Here is a 20,476-nt window from a genome sequence, read left to right on the forward strand (position 1 = left end):
GAAGGCTTGTGGGAGGAGCAATTCACCATGCTTGGGGAGTCTGAGAACTCTTCACAGTTTTTGTAAACACCAAGCTGGGCCTTAAAGAATTTCAGCTGGTGGGAGCAGCATGTTCTAAGGTGTGCAGATGTTAAAGAGCTTAGTGAGCTCAGAGGAAGGAATGTCTTTAGACAGGCCTCATTTGCTATGCTAAAAAGTTTGGGTTTTGCCTTTGGGGCATAAGCGAGCCAACAGAGTGTTTTAATTAGGAAAGTTGAGTCTTTAATTAGGAAAAAAAGTCTTTCTTTAAAAGATAATAAATCTGGAGATACTGCAGAGAGTAGACTCAAAGGGAAGAGGGTTGCACAGTTATTCCTTTATAATAATTTGGGAGAGAGAGGATGCAGTCAAATACCTCCAGCATCGGTGATAGCGAGGAAGAGCATTTTTGATACGCATTTCTGAGTTCTGAATCACAGGACCTAATCAGCAATGGAGCATGAGTTAGCTTGCACATGTTCATTTTAAGAAATCCGTAGGACTGGTCCAGAGCCTGGGAAAGAGGTTAAGATGGGAAACACCTAAGGGAGGCATCAGCTTAGAGATGGTGGTTGGACAAAAAGAGTGTGAGAAAGGTAACCAGGAAAAGCAAGTAGAACACGAAGATCAAGCCAAAGCAGACCCCTGGAGACACCCAAGCAAGGAAGTGACTGGAGGACATGACAGGGGGACAGGCTTACCAGAACCCTTGAGTGACTCAGGGGTTTTCTACAGAGCTGAGGATGGACCCTGTTAAAGGCTAGCTCTGGGACATGCTCAACTCAAAGACATACTTACTTCTAGAATGGATCGCAACCTTTTTACACGTTCATAACTCCAGTTCAGAGAAAACCTAGCTAAGGCCTAGATGGTTAATGAAATAAAACAGCAATACCTTCCACTTACTGAGTGCCAGTGATGCCCTGTGCTAGGAACTCTACTGATACTACTATTGTCATCCAACCCCCACAACCATAACATATTTGTATATAATATAAACCTTGTCTGTATGTGCTTTGTATGTTTTCATTACATTTAGCACCATTTCTAGCCTTCTTTCAGTAAACGAATTAGCATTATTACTTGGACTGCCAATTTGATTTATAGCCTCTTTAAGGAGATCATCAGGATTCGGTATCTTCAAATGTCACAAATTATACCCTCACTGTTTTGAGGCAATGTCTATTGAAGCTAAATACTTCTCATCTTCACTGTGAAATCCTTCAACACTCACATGACATAGTTATAATACCCTTAATTCATGTGTGTGATGTTCTTATTCCTAATAAAGATAGGGTAAGACATATAAAACTGTATTTAAAAAATGCTAAATAAGTCGCCATCCTCAGCTCTCTGCTCCATCAGTTTGGTCTTTAGAAATAAGTTGTGAATTCTAAGAGTAAAGAGCTATGTCCTCCATTCTTTTGTGTCCCCTACAGTGCTAGTAAACTGTAAGCACTTAACTCATGCTAGCTAGCTAAGTAGTAAAAAAAGAACTAATTGACATCAATTTTATGTTGAGCAAAGAAAAAAAGGAAGAGCTATTTTTGTTTCTTCCCTCTCAGAAGTTAGTGGAATGTAGGAAGAACAGGACTTTCAGTGAGTTTAAAGATGGCTTCTAGGATGACCATGTGGCATTGGTCGAGGACCTACAAACCTACCTACTCACCCACCTGACCTACATACCTATGTTTTCTTGTGGGTTGACGTGCACCTAGTGAGGGCTCTACCTCAACTCAGCCCCTGAGGACCCTTTCCAGGAGTCTGTCTACTCTTCTCCCACAACCAACCCTAATCCCTGGATGTTGAGGGGACCCTATGGGGCAGACCATTTGGAGGGTTATCTGTGTCTTGCCCGGAAGTCCTCAGTCCAGCAGAAGCTGCGACAATGGAACCAATAACTGGGTACAAGCTATCCTAATTGGAAATGTGAATTGGAAGGTCCTTGTCTTTCTGCGGCAGAGATGGTCGCCTTCCACATGAGTTGTAGATGTGGCATCTTGGGGAATTTATGGAAATTCTGGTTGGGACCGCTAGAGGCAAGATAATGATGGTAGGTCACAGAGATGCATGGAACACTCATTTTAGATCAGGTATAACAGGAGAGGTGTTTGAGAGGGTGAGTGTCCCACGGAGAGAAGCCCCCCTAAGTCAGAGGTCAAGTGTCTCTGGAGGGCAGTTTTTGTGTGAAACCAAGGGTGTACCTCACCTTGGAGAGAAAAGATCGAGAAAATGTGAGAAATGGCTGCATCCTTGAACTGGGATGTATCTGGAGGAAGAACTGAACGCAGCTGGAACTCCTTGTTTTTGCTCATTGTTTGGGTGAAATCTGTCTATGTGTTGACTGACGTGTGATGTAATATTGGTGGGAGGCAGAGGGAGAAGTAGTACATGGAAGAGGGAGTCAAGGAGCCTGGAGCCAAGAGCATGTTCTTTGAGGAAGAAAGTAAAAATGATTCCTGGGTGTTGGCAACAGGAGGTTAACCTTTAGTGCCCCAAAGCCCTTTGGGTTTCCCTTTGGAGGCTGCCTGACTCCCAACAGACCCACCCTTATGATGCATTTTGGTGGAACCCCTCACACTGCCCTGCCTGAGAGCACCCTGATGGACTGAGGGACGCAGAGGACAATTACAGAGGTTCTGGGAGGCGAATCGGAGCCACTGCCGGAGCTGCTCTTCTTTGTTCTCTGAGCCAGGGAGGTGCCGAAGCGGAGGGTCTCATAGACGGGGTCCACCTTATTGCCACAGGCTGCAAAGGAAGAGAAAGGCCGTCTGAGACAAAGGTTACCTCAAATCACTGTCAGGAATGCAGCCAATCACTCATCACATCTCCTGGGTTGCATCTTATACCACTTATCACATGCACCAGGGAAGCCGTTTCTGAGCAGCAGACCCACTAACCCCTGGAAAAACGGAGCTTTTGTGCTCAGTGCTCCTCACAGAGGTGCTCCCCACGACATGTGCCCATTTTCCAGGTCCCTCCATGCACCCAGCACTCTCTGCTCCCAAAGGCTTCCTGGTGGATTGGTTTTCTGCTTTTGTTATCTATCCCTAGGACTCCAATTTCAAGGTTCTTTCCAGAGGCCAGCTTTACATCCCCTAGAGGGGAGCTCTGCTCACCCACGTATGAAGTCTTGAGACACAAAGTTTGCAGTAGGGAGCAAGTATTTTTCAAAGAATTGGGTATGACCAGGCTTCATGTGTTTCTAATGCAAAGCTTTCTAGTTTATAAAACTTGTCCCCCACCCCCGCCAAAAGGCAAACATTGATGTGGAGGTTTTCAGAGAGAGAGAGAAAAATAGAAGTACACTGAGTGATATTATTACAGAATAAATGCAAGCCAGAAATATCTATAAATCTAAGGCATTTTTTTGTTCTCATTAAAGAATAACTGATATTCATGGAGCACCTTCCCAGCATTGGTCTATAATTTATATTTATTTTTACAACAGCTATCAAAGGAGGCCATTGCTGTTCTCATTTCATAGGGTCTGACAAGTTGAGTAGCTTGTTCAAACGCACAGTTAGTCAGTGGGGGGGCTGGGCTTTAAATCAGGTCATGGGATGCCATACCCCATGCTCTTTCCACTCCACCATGCTGCTGATGGGTGGTGTAGCATGTCAGCAGCCTTTAGGACTTGGGTGTTTTTCGAGTTTCGTCGGGGAGAGGATGAATATTCCTGCAGAATTTGATCCACCTTATGTTTCCTTCCAGCAAAATACACAAACAATCATAACCCCATTAAATGCACAAACCCACAAACAAATGCACAAGCATATCCTGCTGGTTTTGCAACTCTGGGAGAGCAGCAGCCATTCATGCTGACATTGCTGCTCACCTAGTCCACCCATCCATGTCCCAACTCACCAATGGGCATAACTTCTTTAATGCATCCAAATTGTTCATGAATGAGCAAGGGAGAGCTGTAGTAACGCCGAAACCCCTTTGGCTGGAGAGAGAATGAGAAAGAGAAGCGCTTAATGTCACTGATGAGAGGGATAAAACCCCAGAAGAACTGTAAAAATCAAGCCAGTTGGTTTCTCTAAGGGCACCTTCATCTCCCTTTAAGATGCTGACTTGTCCTATGATTTATCCCTGGAGAGCTGGGATATACAGGTGGCAATAAGCAAGCTACACTCCACCCAGAAAGCAAGCCCCGGTCCCGGCCACCCCATCTTCCTTCTCTTCTCTCCACAGCCCACAGCAGCCTCCCTTGCATCCCGGCCCCTCATTATCTCCTAGGATACAAATGGACCATTATGCCTTATTTCACCCCAGCTTGTTATTGTGGTTTATTAAAATCAGAAAAGCCCTGGGCATGCGAAAGCAGACCTCAGAAGTCAGACCTCAGAAGCCTCAAGGCCCTTGTATGTCTGATGAGCTCTACCCAGGACCATTGGCTTTGTGTCCTAGATTCCATCCTGTTTCTGTGACCTCTCTTCCATGGTGTCTGCCTTAGCCTATGGGAATCACGATTTGAGGAAGGGTAGGGGAACAGGTGAGACAAGGGTTTTAGGGAAGAGGACTTTGCCAATGAGACTGAGTTGAAAACTCTAAGAACCTCAACTCACTGTATCCTAGTATTGAAAGAGAACCTAGTGGCCCAGCCCCTCCTAGAATTCCAGAATTGTATCCAATGTTCCTCGCAGTGGTACCCTCCTTTGTTTGGATACTGCCAGTGATGGGAGTGGGTGGGGGAGCTCTCACTAACCCTAAAGACAGGTCTTTGGTGACTTTATCTCTGATTGTTAAGACTTGGTACCTACTGATCCTAGATCTTTTTCCTGGAGCCACAGATGACAATAGGATCCCTCTTGTGCTTGTATTAAAATTTTTTGAAGACGGCTGTCATGGCCTAAATTTCTCTAGGGTAGATATTCTTGGTCATTTCTACAATTCTTTGGTCATCCTAGTTTCAAATATCCTCATATGTGCTCTGGGTTGCTTTTTATCAATGTGAGGCACACTCCTGAGACAATATGATCAGCCCAGAATGGGCCAGGGTTACCCAACCTCCCTTGGTTTGACCAGCATGATTCTATCAAAGTGGTGTAGAGTTTTTACTACTTTCTCCACCTTTGGGAATGTGATTAATCTCTATCCCATTCATGACACCCACTGAGCTGTCAGCCAATTAAGTACTAGGATGACCAACCACCCTAGTTTGCAGCTGGGGGAGTAGTTCTTGGGGTGCTTGACTTTCACTTTTAAAACCTGGACTGTCCCAGGAGGTGGGACTTCCTGTGCTAACACTGAGACAGTCCCAACTGGGACAAGTTGGTCATGCTATTAAGGACACTGAGTCCTTTTTCCATGTGGAGCACTCGTCTCCTAGGCTGACAAAGCTCCTCCTCTGTTCTATCATTTTGTTACCTAGGAAGCCAAGGTGGCAGGCCAGGCCTTCTGGGGCTGCCTTCCTGGTGTCTCGTTCTCAAGGGTGCTGTAGAGGAGGAGTTTAAATGGAGTGATCTCACTGGGGCAGGCAAGCGCCTGCACAGGGGGTTCTGGGCTTTGGTCCTGGCACAGGCCCTTACCAGCTTGCCCATACACCGCTGGGGTGCAAGGCCATCCATGCACTTGTGGTGAATGCTCATCTTACAGGCTTTGCAGCGCAGTCCATGCTTAGCGTTTGTTCCTGTCAGACATATGGAGAGCTTTGGTTAGGATACAACCTACCCTTTTCTGGTGATGACTATGAAATCACTGAAAAGTGATTACTTCCATAGCCCAGGTAATTCTTCTTTTCTGTGACTTTTGCATGAACCTTTCAAAATGGGCAAAATATTATGGTTGATTCGTTTATCTTCTCCTACATGTTCTACCTAAGGTGTCAGCTCTGGTTTTCCCCACTCATTTTCTACTCATTACTCCAGAAAAATCTTAGCTGCCTCCATTTTCATTGTCCTCTCCATTCAAGCCAGCAAATTCCATTTTTTTGCTGCTCTTTACACAGATCACTTGTTTCTGTTCTTCTGTATGTACTGCTGAGTAGTGCAAGTGGTCAAGTTTTGCCCATTTTACCTGAATTTCTATCACTGACCAACAAAGGCGGGAACAGATATCACACTGTGCATCACAGCTGATTATAGATGCAAAATGAGGATATTTCAAGATATATAAAATTCACCCTCTTCTCCACCATTGCCTCCTCATCCAAACCACCATCATCCTTTGTCTGGACTAATTCCCAAATGAGCTGGCTTTATCTGTTTTTGCCTTCCTCCAGTCTGTGTAGAGTGACCAGAGTAATCTTAAAAATGCACTCGAATCACCAACTTCTCTTGCTTAACCATCTTTCAGCAGGTTCTCCCTGCCTTCTCGACATTACACAAAATGCTCACCATGGTGGCGAGGCTTTGTATGATTTGGTGGGAACCTGTTTCTAACTTTGTCTCAGGCCACCCCTCTTGTTCACTCTGCTCTAGTCACAAGATCTTCAAGTTCCCTGAATGCCCAAGCTCTTTAATGCCTCAGGATCATTCCACATGCTGCCCTATATGCCTGGAATGTTGTTTCTATCACTCTTTATTTGTCTCGCTGCGCCTCATCCATCAAATTGCTTGTCACTTCTTCAATGAAACTTTCTTGGAAACATGTCCCTTCCACTGTCTAAATTATCTTTTTCCTATTATTCTTTCTCACAGCACTCTGCCACAGTATTTTTATCACAGTTATTATTTATTTGAGAGTTTGTTTTTTGTCTGCCTTTTCCTCTGGACTATGAATGCAATGCGGCTAAGGACTGAGTCTATTCATTTGCCACTGTAAACCCAGGTCTGAGCATGAAGGCCAATAAATATATATTAAATAAATTAATAAAGAAATTTATAGACACACATGTACTAAAAGTGGTGATTGATTTAGGTAATTAATTGAAGTTGATTCATTGATGGTGTAGAAATGGCATTTAGAGCTCAGAGAAACTTGAAGATCGTCTATGTGTATGATTTTGTTTTACAGATGAGAGCCTGAGGGTCCAAACAGTAGAATAATTTGCCTCAGGTCTGAGGAGGTCCTGCCTAGTTTCACTCTTTCACTGCTTGACCCAAACATTTTTTTCCTTTATTTGGTTTGTTTAGCTTACATTAAGATGCAGTTGGGGATAATTCGATGATAAAATAAGAAAGTCCAAGAACCTGAAATTCAGCTGGAAAAAGCAATGGAAAAACTCTTGATTGGGCAAGTACCTAGAAACCCTCCAGAAGGTATTACCTGAAAACTCCTTTTAGGAAGGATTCATTTAACATAAAGCATGTCTGCTGTTATAACCACAGAAAGTCTAAGTGACATATAAACACATCATAAATTACTGGGTATGTGTGCTTGTTCATAAGTACTAGCTGGAAAGTATCTTTTCCTTTTAGAGTAACAACTTAGCTGAAAGACAGCAATGCCTTCAAAAGACTGGACTTTGAAAACAATCACTTATTTTTTTGTTTTTGAATTAGGGAATGCTATTTGTGCTCTATGTGAAAATGTAAGTAAAAGCTTCAAAGACGAAAGTTATTTCATTGTGTGTTGGACTCTGAAATAGCACCATTAAATATTAAAAGATATTTTCCTTCAGACCCGAACATCATAAGTTCACTTTTTCTTGTCTGTTATAATACAATCCACTGTTTTGTATGAGTCAGGTCACCAGCAATTATTTGGTTTAAGGTGTTCCAATTTCTATTGTGGACTAGCAAGAGTGATTGAAGGGAAAGCTTCTATGCTGTAGCTCAGAAAATAGTTCAAAGGAATAATTCATATCACAGCAGTGTTGTTAGTTTACTGCAGCAAGATATAGTGAAGGTATGGTCTGACTTGTGCTATTACTAGAGACTGCCATCAGAAAGACATCACCGAATGTGATCCTTATGTCTCATTAGAGTGAGACATAACTCAAATCTGTCTCATGCTGGCTCTTTATACTTAAGAAAACTACTAACATTCTTTTTTTTTTTTTTTTGAGCTGAGCCATCCTGCTACCTGTTGGCCGCTCAGCGGCTGCTCAGCTCGGGCTGGACTCGAACCGCTGTTGCTCAGAGCTCAAACTCTTGAGCGAGCTCTTAACCAACTGAGCCACTCGGCCGGCCACTACTAACATTCTTGAAGCCTCAGCTATCTCTTCATCAAATGGAGATAGTATTACTCTTATGGTTGCTAATAGAACAGTGTCAAAATATATGCAAAGTGGACTGCATGGGTTTAAATACTGGGAAACAGAAAGATGTCACTGGACTTTGTGCAAACATGGAAGACTGGCTACATGAGTTTCACACTTATTCATACCAAAACCCCATTAAAATTACAGTCAAAGAATAAAAACTTGGTACAAGCCCCAAATAACAAGGTTACTGTGAGGAGCAGCAAGGGTAGAAGAGAGGTCAACATATATGTGGAAGATAGAAAGCAACCGGAAGAATGGTTAGAAATTTAGCAGGAGAAAGGAAAAGTGGCTCTACCAACAGCGACTTGTAAACAAGAAGGCCATGGACCTTCAAAAACTGTGGAATTTCAAAATTCTGAGGGAAAATAATTTTCAACCTAGAATTTTATACCCAGTCAAATTACCAACAAGTATGAAGGCAGAACAAACACATATTCAGGTCTTCAGGGATTAAAAGTATTTACTTTCTACATACACTGTCTTAGAAAACTACTGAAGGATGTGTCTTAGAAAGATGAGGGAATAAATCCGGAAGAGGAAGTTGTCAGGTCCAGTGCACAACGGAAGAACTGACACAGAAGAGAGGTAAATAATATGAAAACACTGCAATAGCCCTAGACAGGTGCTGTAAGATGAAGTAAGGCAGTAGACTTGGGAAAAATGGAACTTAAAAATTCATTGATGGTTTTGAGATTTTGATATTATAATAGACATGGCATTTGGCAGATATATGGGAGCCCTTGGGGAAAAAAAACCCAAAAACAAATACAGGTGCATGAAAAGTCAAGGAAATGAAAAAGGCGATTTCTAATTTGAGGACATATAAAACCTGTGTAAGGAAGCAAATGTAATCATAGTACAATGCTTGAATAAGAAGTTAGCAATAGGGCCAGCCAAGTGGCTCAGTTGGTTAAGAGTTCACTCAAGAGTGCGAGCTCTGAGCAACTAGCGGTTCAATTCCCGGCTGGAGCTGGGCTGCCGCTGAGCTGCCAACAGGTGGCAGATGGCTCAGCTAAAAAAGAAACAAACAGAAGTTAGCAATAGTCACAATAGTGTATATTGGCTATCTAGTTAACACAAAGTTGTGATAAAACTACTTGTGAAGATGAGACTAAGGAAGCAAATATTGTGATATAACACTTTTGGGAAGGTGAGAGCAAGGAAGGAGGGAAAAAGCAGGGGATGTGAATCTTCATCTTCTATAGCAGGAAACTAATATTTGGTTAATCAATAAATAGTAGTAGAAGCAAAGCATTTAAAAATACTAAAATAATGCCAGAAACATTTAAAGAGGTTGAGAATGGCTGCCTTTCAGAAGTGACTCTGGATTAGAGTATGACACAGTTTCCATTGTAGAGTTTTCAGTATCATCAGTACCATCTATAAACTAGTCTCATACTCCTGTGACAAAAAGCAAATAAATTAAGTTGCTGGAAACTGTGTCATGTCAGCTCTTTGGAATGATGTGGTCCTTGATATATGGAGATGCAGGAAAAACATGGGGCCATCTCCTCACATAAGCCATCAGTTCTTCCCTGGGATTTGAACTTCTGGGATAAATCTAAGACAGTTCTATAAGCTACAACTGAAAATTGTTTAGGAAGTTATGATATTCAAATGGAATTTTGAATGGATAAATGTGAGCCAATACAACACTAATTAAGTGTCAGGCACTAGGCTATTTTATGAGCATGGTATCAGACACTGTTATAGATAAGTGAGCTGTTCAAAGAAAACCAAGTGTTGAAGCTCTGAGTAAAGTCTATACATAGGTATTGGGAGAAAACATTGAAGCAGTGTTCTCAATGCAAGTGTCTAAACCAACTGCATTGTATGACAATCTCCCCTTTTTTTTAAAGAAATGAAATTGATTACATATATCTTTAAAAAAAGATTGGCCATAGTCATTTTGATAAGTTTTTGCCATTGAGACATTGCTTAACACTTAATCAAATTTCATATAGTATCAGAATTAAAGATAAAATGATGATTTACAATTGAGACCACTTACCTAGAGAACTAATATAAAGAATGAGTAAAAATAAACTTGTATAAAAAATGTACTCTTAGTCTAGTACTTAAATAGCAGTGAACAATGGTTATAATTGTCACTAGCAGTTAGTTTGCTTCCACATTGTACAACTATGGAATTACTCCTACAAGTTATTTGATTAAAATGAACATATATTAGACAACAAAATAGACTACTATGATTTGGGAAAAAAGCTTAAAAAAATATCTAGAGCTATGTATATAAAAATATGAATATCTATAAATAGATCCATGAATAGTTCTTGGAATACATAAAATATTTATACACAATTCAAAGATAAACACAGACGAGATAGTTCAAAGATATTCCAAGCCCCCATTCTTATAAGTTTAGCTACTGGACTCCCCTCAACCCTACCAGTCTAGGTCATGGCTAGGAGAGGAGACTGCAAGGGTTCAAGAGTGTGCAGAGCCTAGAGAGGGCTAGAAATCCATGTCACAGAAGGCTCTCAAAGCCAGAGATATGAAAGCAAAAGCAGTGGGTGAGTTTTCAGCGCCTGGGCAGACCACAGGCATTTAAGGGCTAGGGATAATGAAAACGGTAGTAAAGATGACAGAGTTAGTATTTTTAAACTAAAGTTAGAACCTCTGCTAGATAATAAAAACAGGCATTATAATGCAGCTAACACTATTCATGGCAGTTTACCCTGAATGTACACCAGCACAGGGAATGAAAAAGAATAATGTGGGAATCAGTTAAGAAGCCCTCCAAGATGAGACCCCTGCCTACGTTCCTGGCTTTAGTTTCAACACATTCCACCTTGGTCTCGTCCTTTGTTTTACCAGGTCATTTGTGTTCCTGCCAAGATGGCTGGTTCATGCCTCTTGAGGGTTGCTCACACTGTCCTCTGCGTTCCTTGTTCAACTGCTAAACAGCTTCTCATCTTGAACTCCCACAAGCATCTTCCAAAGCCTCTTGCACACACCCTCCCTCCTTCCACAACTACAGGACTCGCCACTCTCTGTTCCCTCACTTCCTAGAGTACCTTTCACAACAGGACCTTGCAATAGAATTATGGTTTATTCATTTCTGGAACCCCTGTGGCCAGGAAAGTGCTTGGCACAAAGTACATTACTGTCCATCGAGAATAATCAGCTTGCCCAGGCCTGGGCCAAAGAAGTGCCCAGGCTAAGAGAATGTTGGGACTCCACCCCACTCACACTATGGAAAGAGCTAGACTTCTTGGGGCCCCCTGCCTCTGGGAGGCTTGTGTGACTACTGAGCTCTAGTTGGCCTGCAGATCTTTACTCTATGGGCTCCCACCTGATGGGTCTGGCTTTTCATACTAATGTCCCAGGGTGACTGCATCCTGATGTGTTGGGACCCAGAGCTCTGCCAGCTCCTAGGGGACCCTACAGTCCAGGCCAGATACTGTTCTGTCAGATGCCTACCTGGCCGAGGAACCAGCTGAACGCTGACTCTGGGACTCCCTCCCTCTGTCTGTGACACTGGCTCTTCATACATTCCTCGAAGCAGATGCTGACAACTCTCTGGCCCAGGATCAAGTTAACTGTGCCCCTTGACTTTTGTCATTTTGCTTGTGGAATCCTCCCGGCTCACAGCTTACACTGGCCGCTGCCTTTTCCGTCTGGTATGAGTTCCATCATGCCTCCCAGGGGACCTATTACAGCTTCTGTGAATTCTCTGTCACCCCGACAGATGAGAGAAGCCTAAGATTTCCGTTCCTGTGTCTACCTCATATGTATTTTAACCCGGAAGTGCCTGACACTCTACACCTACACAAACGTATTTGTAGGTGTGTGTGAGCATAATTTCAGCCACAGTTTCATGTGCCAATGCAATGAGAAACGGCTGACTTCATGCATATAAACAATGGCCTGAATGATCTCATGTAGAATTTTGATTTCTGGGACAGAAATGCATACATTCTCTATCTTTAGTGCCATTATTAACAACGTGAGGCTTCAAAATCTAAATAATCAGTGCTCCACAGTGGAATTCAAAAGGACGCACACAGAACATGGGATGTGTGCCCATTATTCTTAAACAACTATTTCTTTTTGATGCTAAGTAAGAATATGGATTTCTTGTGCTGAAACAGAAAGGGTCAAATTAGCAGGGCATTCATGGCCCTCTCAGCTGCGACTATCTCTGATGATGATAAAATAAAAATACCAGTATGTGACCACAGTCAGTGAGGATGGGGTTGGAGGGTTGGAGGAAAAGGAACAAAGAGTTCTAGGCACCAAAAGTTATCCCCAGAAGATTCTAGATCTGCAGCTGTTTCTAACCCCAACTCCCCTTTGGAATAAGCATTCAGAGCACATCTGGGGTTGTTACAAATAGGCTCATAGTTGACATAGTTGACAAATGTGAACAGGGATTTTCAGGATGAGATGGCTGCCTGCCGATGGAGAGAAGGGGGTTCAGGTAACTGACACGTGTAAGGGAGCTGCTCTAGCACCCCGTGCAGGCCCTTGAAAGCACGGAGAAAGGAAGTGCAGGAAATAGAGTCCTTCCCATTGCAGACTTTATTGCCAAGCACCCTAAGTGGGTGATTACTGACATGATCAATAATGCCATTAGGAGTCCAGGCCGCAAATGCATTAGCTGATGTAAGTGTACACTGCTGTTTCTGGTTTTGATATGCATTTACTCGGGGACCTATTTTTTTGGTTTTGAAAATGGCACTGATGTCATAGATGCCTAAAAGCAGTGTTCTTATCTAGGTTGATTCCTTTAAAAGGAAAAGTGGAGCCAGGGTGGAGAAGCCCAAGTGGAAGAATACAAAAGTACAAAAGCAGGGCAGCTGGTTTATAACTTATTAAAACTTACGTGCATAAATTGTATTACATTTGTATGTTTTCATCTGGATATGTGTGCATGCACATGCATATATAATATATAAAGTCATCACGGTGGGGTGGAAGAAGTTAAGCCTAAAGGATCAAAATGCTGAGATATTAGTCCTTAGCTCAGACCTTGGGCAAGGCACTTGATCTCTGAGCCTCAGTTTCCCCATCTGAGAAAGGATGTCGTGAGCACAACATGGGAAAATCAAGGGGCCCTCTCTTTGGTAAACATACCTCTCCATGAAAAAGTAAGCAGTGACGTGGCTAGAAGGTATACCGTCTGCAACTCCGAATAGTGACTTTCCCTGAGGGCATGATTTTGATTCCCTAAGGCTGAACTGGCCATGGCTAACTCAGGATTGGACCAGGCCTGGCCCAGAGAGAGCGCAGTCAACATTCTACACCCAGATCGCTCCCTTTATAATACTATTCACAAACAAGTAAGTTGGCCCTTGTTTTGTAAAAGTTTACCTCACATAACTTTTGAACACAAAGATGGCATAAAATATTAAAGAAATGTATCATTTATCGAATAATTCACTCCATAGTTCTATTATAAATAACATTCATCTTTATGTATCAACTAGAGTAGTATTTTTATTCACATAATCTTTAAATATTTATATATAGTAATATAAAATAATTGTATTTTATTTATGTATTGCCGTGATAAATGAATTGTTTAGGGACTTCTAACAACCTGAGGCAGACCAAAATGATGAATGTTCTAAGAACCATGGCCAAACAAAGAAAATCAGAACTACTGGTTAAAGCCTGTGTGAAATAGCAGTGTGCACAGAATTGATCCCTTAGCTTTCTAGGAATATGTCTACCGTGTAAAGTTGGACTTGTTTTCTTCTGGGGAGATCTGCCAGGGAGCTTTATCAAAGGGCTATAACAGGAAAGGTTTGAGAGTGAGGAGAGAACATTTTTTTAAAAAGCAGGACAAAAATGAATGGGTATGCACTCTCGTTTACACTATAGGAAAATGGGCAGCTGAGACATCAAACTTCACGGTTCAGATCAGACTAGGATTTGGGAAGCTTGGGCAAGGATAGCGGGGAAGTGGTCAGAACTGAGGAATGTCAATTCTATCGACATTGGTAGTTCCTTTCCTTACTCTCATTTGCCACTTTGATTTTTATGGAAATGGGGGAGAAAAAAGGGACTGAGGGCTGGAGAGGACCATGGAGGTTAGCCTTCTCTGGAGTTTACCCCTCAGGAGGGAGAGGGGATAGGATTAATCCCCTGTGCTTACTCTCTGCTATTCACATCTCCCACACTGAGCAGGACACCAGCCTGACACTCATCACAGCATTAGAAATGGTTTCTCATCAACTAGTGTAGTATTTTAAAAATGTAGTTTGCAGGCTAATCAAGTGACGACATCATTAGCAGGCAGAAGGCAGGTAGCTAGCTCCCAATTCCTTCTTTGAAAAACATTCCAAGAGTCTGGAGATTTGGACAGCAGAATGAATAATCTCTCCAGAAGAAAATTCTTCAACAATGACAACCGTGGCCATAAAGTTAGGAGGTGTGTTTTTTTTAACCCCCCCACCCCCCCGAGGAGTTAGAGTAGGGGCCAGAAAAGTTTCTCTGTAAAGGGCAAGAGGTAAATATTTTAGGTTTTGCAGGCCACATGGTTTCTATTGCCTCTATTCAACTCTGCTGTTGTAGCATGAAAACAAACGTAAATATAGGAATCAAAGAAGACTTTTGCTGTTACGGATATAGGTCTTTCTTAAAAGTGAAGTGGCACAAAGCGAACTTTGGGAAAGTATGGAATACTCTTTGCTTTATGTCATTTTGGCTTAAGGAAGCTTTCATAGGAATGGTCTGCTTTCAAATAGTGGGGGAGCCCTGTAATAAGTCAACAAACGAGCATAGATGTCTCCATAAAACTTTATTTATAAAGACATTTATATTCCTACAATATAGTTTGAATTCCTATAATTTTCATGTGTCATGAAATTTTATTCTTCTTTGTATTTTCTCTCAACTATTAAAAATGTAAGAACCATTTTTAGCTTATGGCTATATAAAAATAGGCAGTGGGCCAGATTTGGCCTGTGGGCCATAGCTTTTCCCCCCCTCAGTATTGTTTTTATTGAGGTGGAATTCACATAACATAAAATTAACCATGTTTAAGTGAATAATTCGGAGGCATTTAATACATTCACAACATTGTTCAAGCACCATCTCTATCTAGTTCCAAAACATTTCATCACCCCAAAAGGAAACCCCATACCCACTAAGCCAGTGGTTCTCAACCTTCCTAATGATGCAACCCCTTAATACAGTTCCTCATGTTGTGGTAACCCCCAACCATAAAATTATTTTCGTTGCTACTCTATAACTGTAATTTTGCTACTGTTATGAATTGTAGTGTAAATATCTTTTTTTCCAATGGTCTTAGGTGACCCCTGTGAAAGGGTCGTTCGACCCCCAAAGGGGTCGCGACCCACAGGTTGAGACCCGCTGCACTAAGTAAGCAATACTTCCCATTCTTCCCTCCTCCCAACTCCTGGAATCTGTCAGTCAGATCTCTGTCTCCATGGATTTACTATTCTTGATATTTCATATAAATGGAATCATACAACATGTGACCTTTTGTGTCTGGCTTCTTTCACTTAGTATGTTTTCAAGGTTTAACCGCATTGTAGTATGTATTAGCATTTCATTCCTTGTTATGGCTGAATAATGTTCCATTATATATTCTATATATTATAGTTTATTAGAAATAACTATTATGCTAATCTGTCAGATAAGTAGACTACTCATTCTGATTTAAACTATTAGTGAATGTGGATATCGTGAATGCGAACGTAGACAGATACTCCATAGTATAACAAAGGATACACATCTGAAATGAGTCTCTGTGGTACTTAGTGAAGAAACATCGGAAGTTCTCTCTCGCCAGTCCGCCAAAGCTGCTCTCATCAAAGTTACCAGACACCATCACCTGGCTAAATCCCAATTCCTGGTCATAGTTCTTCCCATAAGTGATATACCAGTGGCATTTGACAAGGCTGCCCATTCTCTTCTCTTTAACATATTGTCTTTCTTGGCTTCTAAGATAGCACGTCTACTGCTTGGTCACGCTTCCCCAGTCTCTTTGCCAGCTCCTCCTTTTCTATCCAGCTTTTGAACATTGGAGGGCCCCAGGGCCCAGTCCTCGGTCCTCTTCTCTTCTTTGTCTATATTTACTCCCTTGGTCATATCATCAGATCTAATCCCTTTATATACCACTGATGCTGATGATTCCAATATTTATTTATATCTCTTATCTAGAAAAGACTCTCAAACTCCAGTTCCACTTATATACCTGACAGTTTTCTGCCTGGCTGTCAAATAAACATTTCAAATTTCAGCATGTCTGAAATGGAATTAGTGACCTCTTTTCCTCAGCTTATTTCCCCTGAACCTATTCAACCTATAGTTTCCCCATTTCAGTTGAAACAATACCATTCTTCTAGTAGCTTGGGCCAGAAACCTTGGCAGCACCCCTGTCTCCTATTTTTCTCACATAGCCCACATGCAGGAAATCCAGCTGGGTGCCTCCTTTAAAATATACCAAGAATCTGGGCCCTTCTAAATTCTTCCTGCTGTATGTTAATCTCTTACCTGAATTACTTAAATAGCCTCTTAACTGTCCTCTCTGCTTCAATCCTTGTCCCTATCCCAGCAAAGTCTATTCTTCACATAGCAGCCAGAGTGATCCTTTGCAAATGTAATTAGAGTCCTGTAATTACTCGGCCAAGTAACAGCCAGAGTCTTTACAAAGGCCTGCAGAGTTGCACAAGATCTTGGCCTTCCTTTCCTCTTTGCACCACCCCACACTGGCTACCTGGCTGTTACTTACACAGTATGCTCCTACCTTAGGCTTCTGCTGTAGTTGTTTCCTTCACTTGGATGCTCTTTCCTTAGAGTTGTCTCACCTTCAAGTCTTGCTCAGATCTGATCTTCTCAACAATGCTTAAACCAACCATTGCATGTGATGCTACAACCTGCCCCTTGCATCTGCGATCCTTTACACAGTTCTTCTTTCCACATCACTTCTCACCTTACAAAACCCATCCATCCATCCATCCACCCATTGTCTCCCCAACTACAATGAACTGTGCAAGGGCAAAGATCTTTGCCTAGTTTGTTCACTGATGCATCCTAAGTGCTTAGAACAAAAGCTGGCACAGATGGATACCTCATAAATATTTGTTGAATGAATTCCTATTTATTATAAGTTGGAAAGAAGACAAAGATGCCTGATGTTACTAATACTCAACATGATATTATTGAACAAGAAAAGAAAAAAAACATGAATTGAAGGGATGCCAATTTTCTCCAAACAGTTCTACAAATTTACCAGAATTCTAGTTGAAATCTCAATGGGATTTGGGTGGGGGACTTCAAAATGATTCTAAAATTAATCTTGAAGAGTAAATACTTGAGAATAGCAAAAACACATTTGAAAAGGAATCCATTGTAAATCACAATAATAACCCAGAGAGCTATTGGTGCTGAACAAGCAAAATAACCAATAAAGTGAATCGTAAACCTAAAAATATACTTAAGTATCTTTAAGAATTTAATGTTTGATAATAGTGACTTTTAAATCAGCAGTGAAAATGAGGAATTATTCAACACATGTTGGTGAGTCACTTGGTAAGTTATTTGTGGAAAACACCAGATACTTAACCCATAGCATATTCTGAACCAAAGTTTGGATGGGTTAAGAAATTTACATAAAAGTTGAAACTATTAAATAAATTGAAGAGATATAAATACTAGCTTATTAATTCTTGGCCCTAGCTCCCTATCAGCTTTGTGCTTCACGCCCTGCACGAGCTGACATGCGCAGCAGGCTTTGTGTCCCTTTCCTGGAATAACGTCCTTCACGGTGCAGCCTTCCCGTGGGTTCTCTAGTAGAAAGTCAAGCTGCAGACTGCACAGGCTATCCCACCTCAGGTGCCTCTGGTTGGCAAGGGGAAAGGGCCCATTTCCCTTTATTTTTTTTGGAATAGGGAAAGTGCCCAATTCCCTTCAAAACTTAATGGGCAGCTTTCAATGCTTTATAGATTTCAAAGCACTTTTTTAAAATCCAAGTTTTCTGAGCAGAGTTTCTGAGCCTCTGCACTATGGATATTTGGGGCCTGATAATTGTTTGTTCTGTGTGTGTGTGTGTGTGTGTGAGTGTGATTGAGGGAGGGCGGGAGGGAGAGAGAGAGAGAGAGAGAGAGAGAGAGAGAGAGAGAGAGAGAGAGAGNAGGGAGGGCGGGAGGGAGAGAGAGAGAGAGAGAGAGAGAGAGAGAGAGAGAGAGAGAGAGAGTTGTCCTGTGCATTGTAGGATGGTTAACAGCATTCCTGGCCTCTACCTACTTAACGCAGTAGCACCCTCCATCCTGAACTGTGACAAATCAAAACATCTCCAGATATTGTCAAATGTCCTTAGAGGCAGGGTTGCTAGATAAATTACAGAAAGTCCAGTTAAATTTTAATTTAAGATAACAAATTATTTTTTAGTATACGAATATCTCAAATATTGTATGAGACAATTGTATCCCAAATATTGCCTGTGACATACTAATACTAAAAAATTATTGGTTGTTTTTCTGAAATTCAAACTTAACTGGGTATCCTGTCTTTTTATTTGTTAAATCTTGAACCCCTACCTAGGAACTCCTACCTTCAACCCCTCCCCAGTTGAGATCCATGGATGTAGAGCAACAATTATTTTCAGCCTTCTTTTATAGCTGAGGCTTTAGGAGGGGAGTCCTTGGTCTAAGGCCAATGGAGAAAAGGGTGCAGAGATGAGATTTGAGCCCAGAGTTCTTGATTACAAATTCCCTCTTCGCTCCTATACACTGAAGAACTGCTTGTCTTTATCCTTGAAATGTTGAAAACTGAGAGGCCAGCGGGATCAGGGCACCTTGATATGGGGACTGTGCTCAGGATCACCAAGAATTAGGAAGTTTCCAGATGTTCTTTGAATTGCGTTGTTATTCCACACTTAACAGATGGAAAATTGAAGACCAGAGAGTTTAAACAATTTACCCAGGATTAGAGAGCTAGTAAATGAGAGAGCTGGAATCTTAAATCAGGTCTGATTTCTTCCGCACCTGACATTGCATCTCTAGCTGGTGTCCTTTGCTTATTTATTTCTTCCCCTCAAGCAACTAGGTTTGACTGAAACCTTTTAGCTATATTTTCTGATTGCATTAAGGTACCAGATTTCCATCACATTTGGAAATTAGGGACAAAAGGATGAACTGGTTGAGACCTCTTTTTAAATACCATTTCAGAACAAAGCCATGTAGTGTAACCACCTGATTTGCCTTTTGGATGTGGGGAGTCCCATGTGGGGAATCTACAAAAAGAATAGAGAGGCAGTGGTTAATCTGGATAAATATGTAGGCTATATCTTCATCTTATGATAAATTAAGAGTTGACTGCTATATTTCTCTTTTAAAGAAAATATGGTATGTTTTGTTTCTTTGTACTCAACAGGAAGGTGCTTCTAAGAATTTTAATGAGTTTGGTAGGGAGTGGTGAACTCCTATCATCCTTCAATTCCCTACTCAAATGCCACATTTTTTATAGAACTTTCATTGGGAAGACATCACTAATCAATCATAATAATAATCTTATTGAGCTATGGTGCAGGTTTAGAAGCTTCTCTGGGCATATCAGTGCCAATCAATTAGTATGGAAACCAACTTGCCCTCCCAGATCTAGTCAGCCCTCTCATTTTACAGATAGAAAAACTCAGGCTCAGAGAAGCAAAGTGATTTGACAAATATTATACTACTCCTTCATGGCAGAGCTGGTATTAAAATACTAACATCCAGCCTTTTGGTCTAATGGTCTTCTCATAGCACCATGCTGGGAAATTAAGCAGACATAGCTCAAGCTAGGGTTTACAATATCTATCTCCTTTCCCACTATCCCCCAAAGGAGCCCTAGGTGACCTGTTCTCATAGTGTGGTGTAGCAGAAAGAGCTTGAGCTTTTTAATTAGAGCAACACAGCTTAAACTGCTCCCAAACTTGAGATATCACTTACTAGTTAGAAAGTTTTCTGCTAAAGAGGAAAAAAGGGGAACATATTTCCCATCACAGTTGAACTTCAGTCATGGGACCTTGATTAAAAATAACCCATCCTATCTCTCCCCTACTATGAGTTCAATTGAACAAGATGGTTTCCAAGTTTTCTGGGAATTTCACTGCTATAGTAATTCACCAGTGACTAGAAAGGCCATCGAGCAAGCAGAAAGGACCATTAAACATTGTGAAGACCGCTGGGCCATGTTTCCCTGCCTATCTTCCCTACTCCTTGCTACACTACAACTTTTCCAACCCCTTCTTAGCTTAAAAAAATTAATGGCATTCATTGTTTATAAATGCCTCTGTTGATCTTTCCTATTTCGGTTCTTGACTACTAGTGG

The 20,476-nt window shown here is 41.5% G+C and overlaps 1 protein-coding gene across 1 annotated transcript in view; it reads right to left on the minus strand.

The window, feature by feature from the left end:
• Window positions 1-20,476, minus strand: part of STAC (SH3 and cysteine rich domain) — a 132,877-nt gene that overhangs the window by 37,172 nt on the left and 75,229 nt on the right. The window contains exons 3-5 of the mRNA XM_019647154.1: window positions 5,553-5,653; window positions 3,886-3,967; window positions 2,651-2,766 (exon numbers count right to left, since the gene is read on the minus strand). Of these exons, the coding sequence (XP_019502699.1) occupies window positions 2,651-2,766; window positions 3,886-3,967; window positions 5,553-5,653 (299 nt within the window). The remainder of the gene's footprint in view (window positions 1-2,650; window positions 2,767-3,885; window positions 3,968-5,552; window positions 5,654-20,476) is intronic.

This window comes from Hipposideros armiger, unplaced genomic scaffold (genome assembly GCF_001890085.2).
Source record: "Hipposideros armiger isolate ML-2016 unplaced genomic scaffold, ASM189008v1 scaffold_109, whole genome shotgun sequence".
Classification (NCBI taxonomy): domain Eukaryota; kingdom Metazoa; phylum Chordata; class Mammalia; order Chiroptera; family Hipposideridae; genus Hipposideros; species Hipposideros armiger.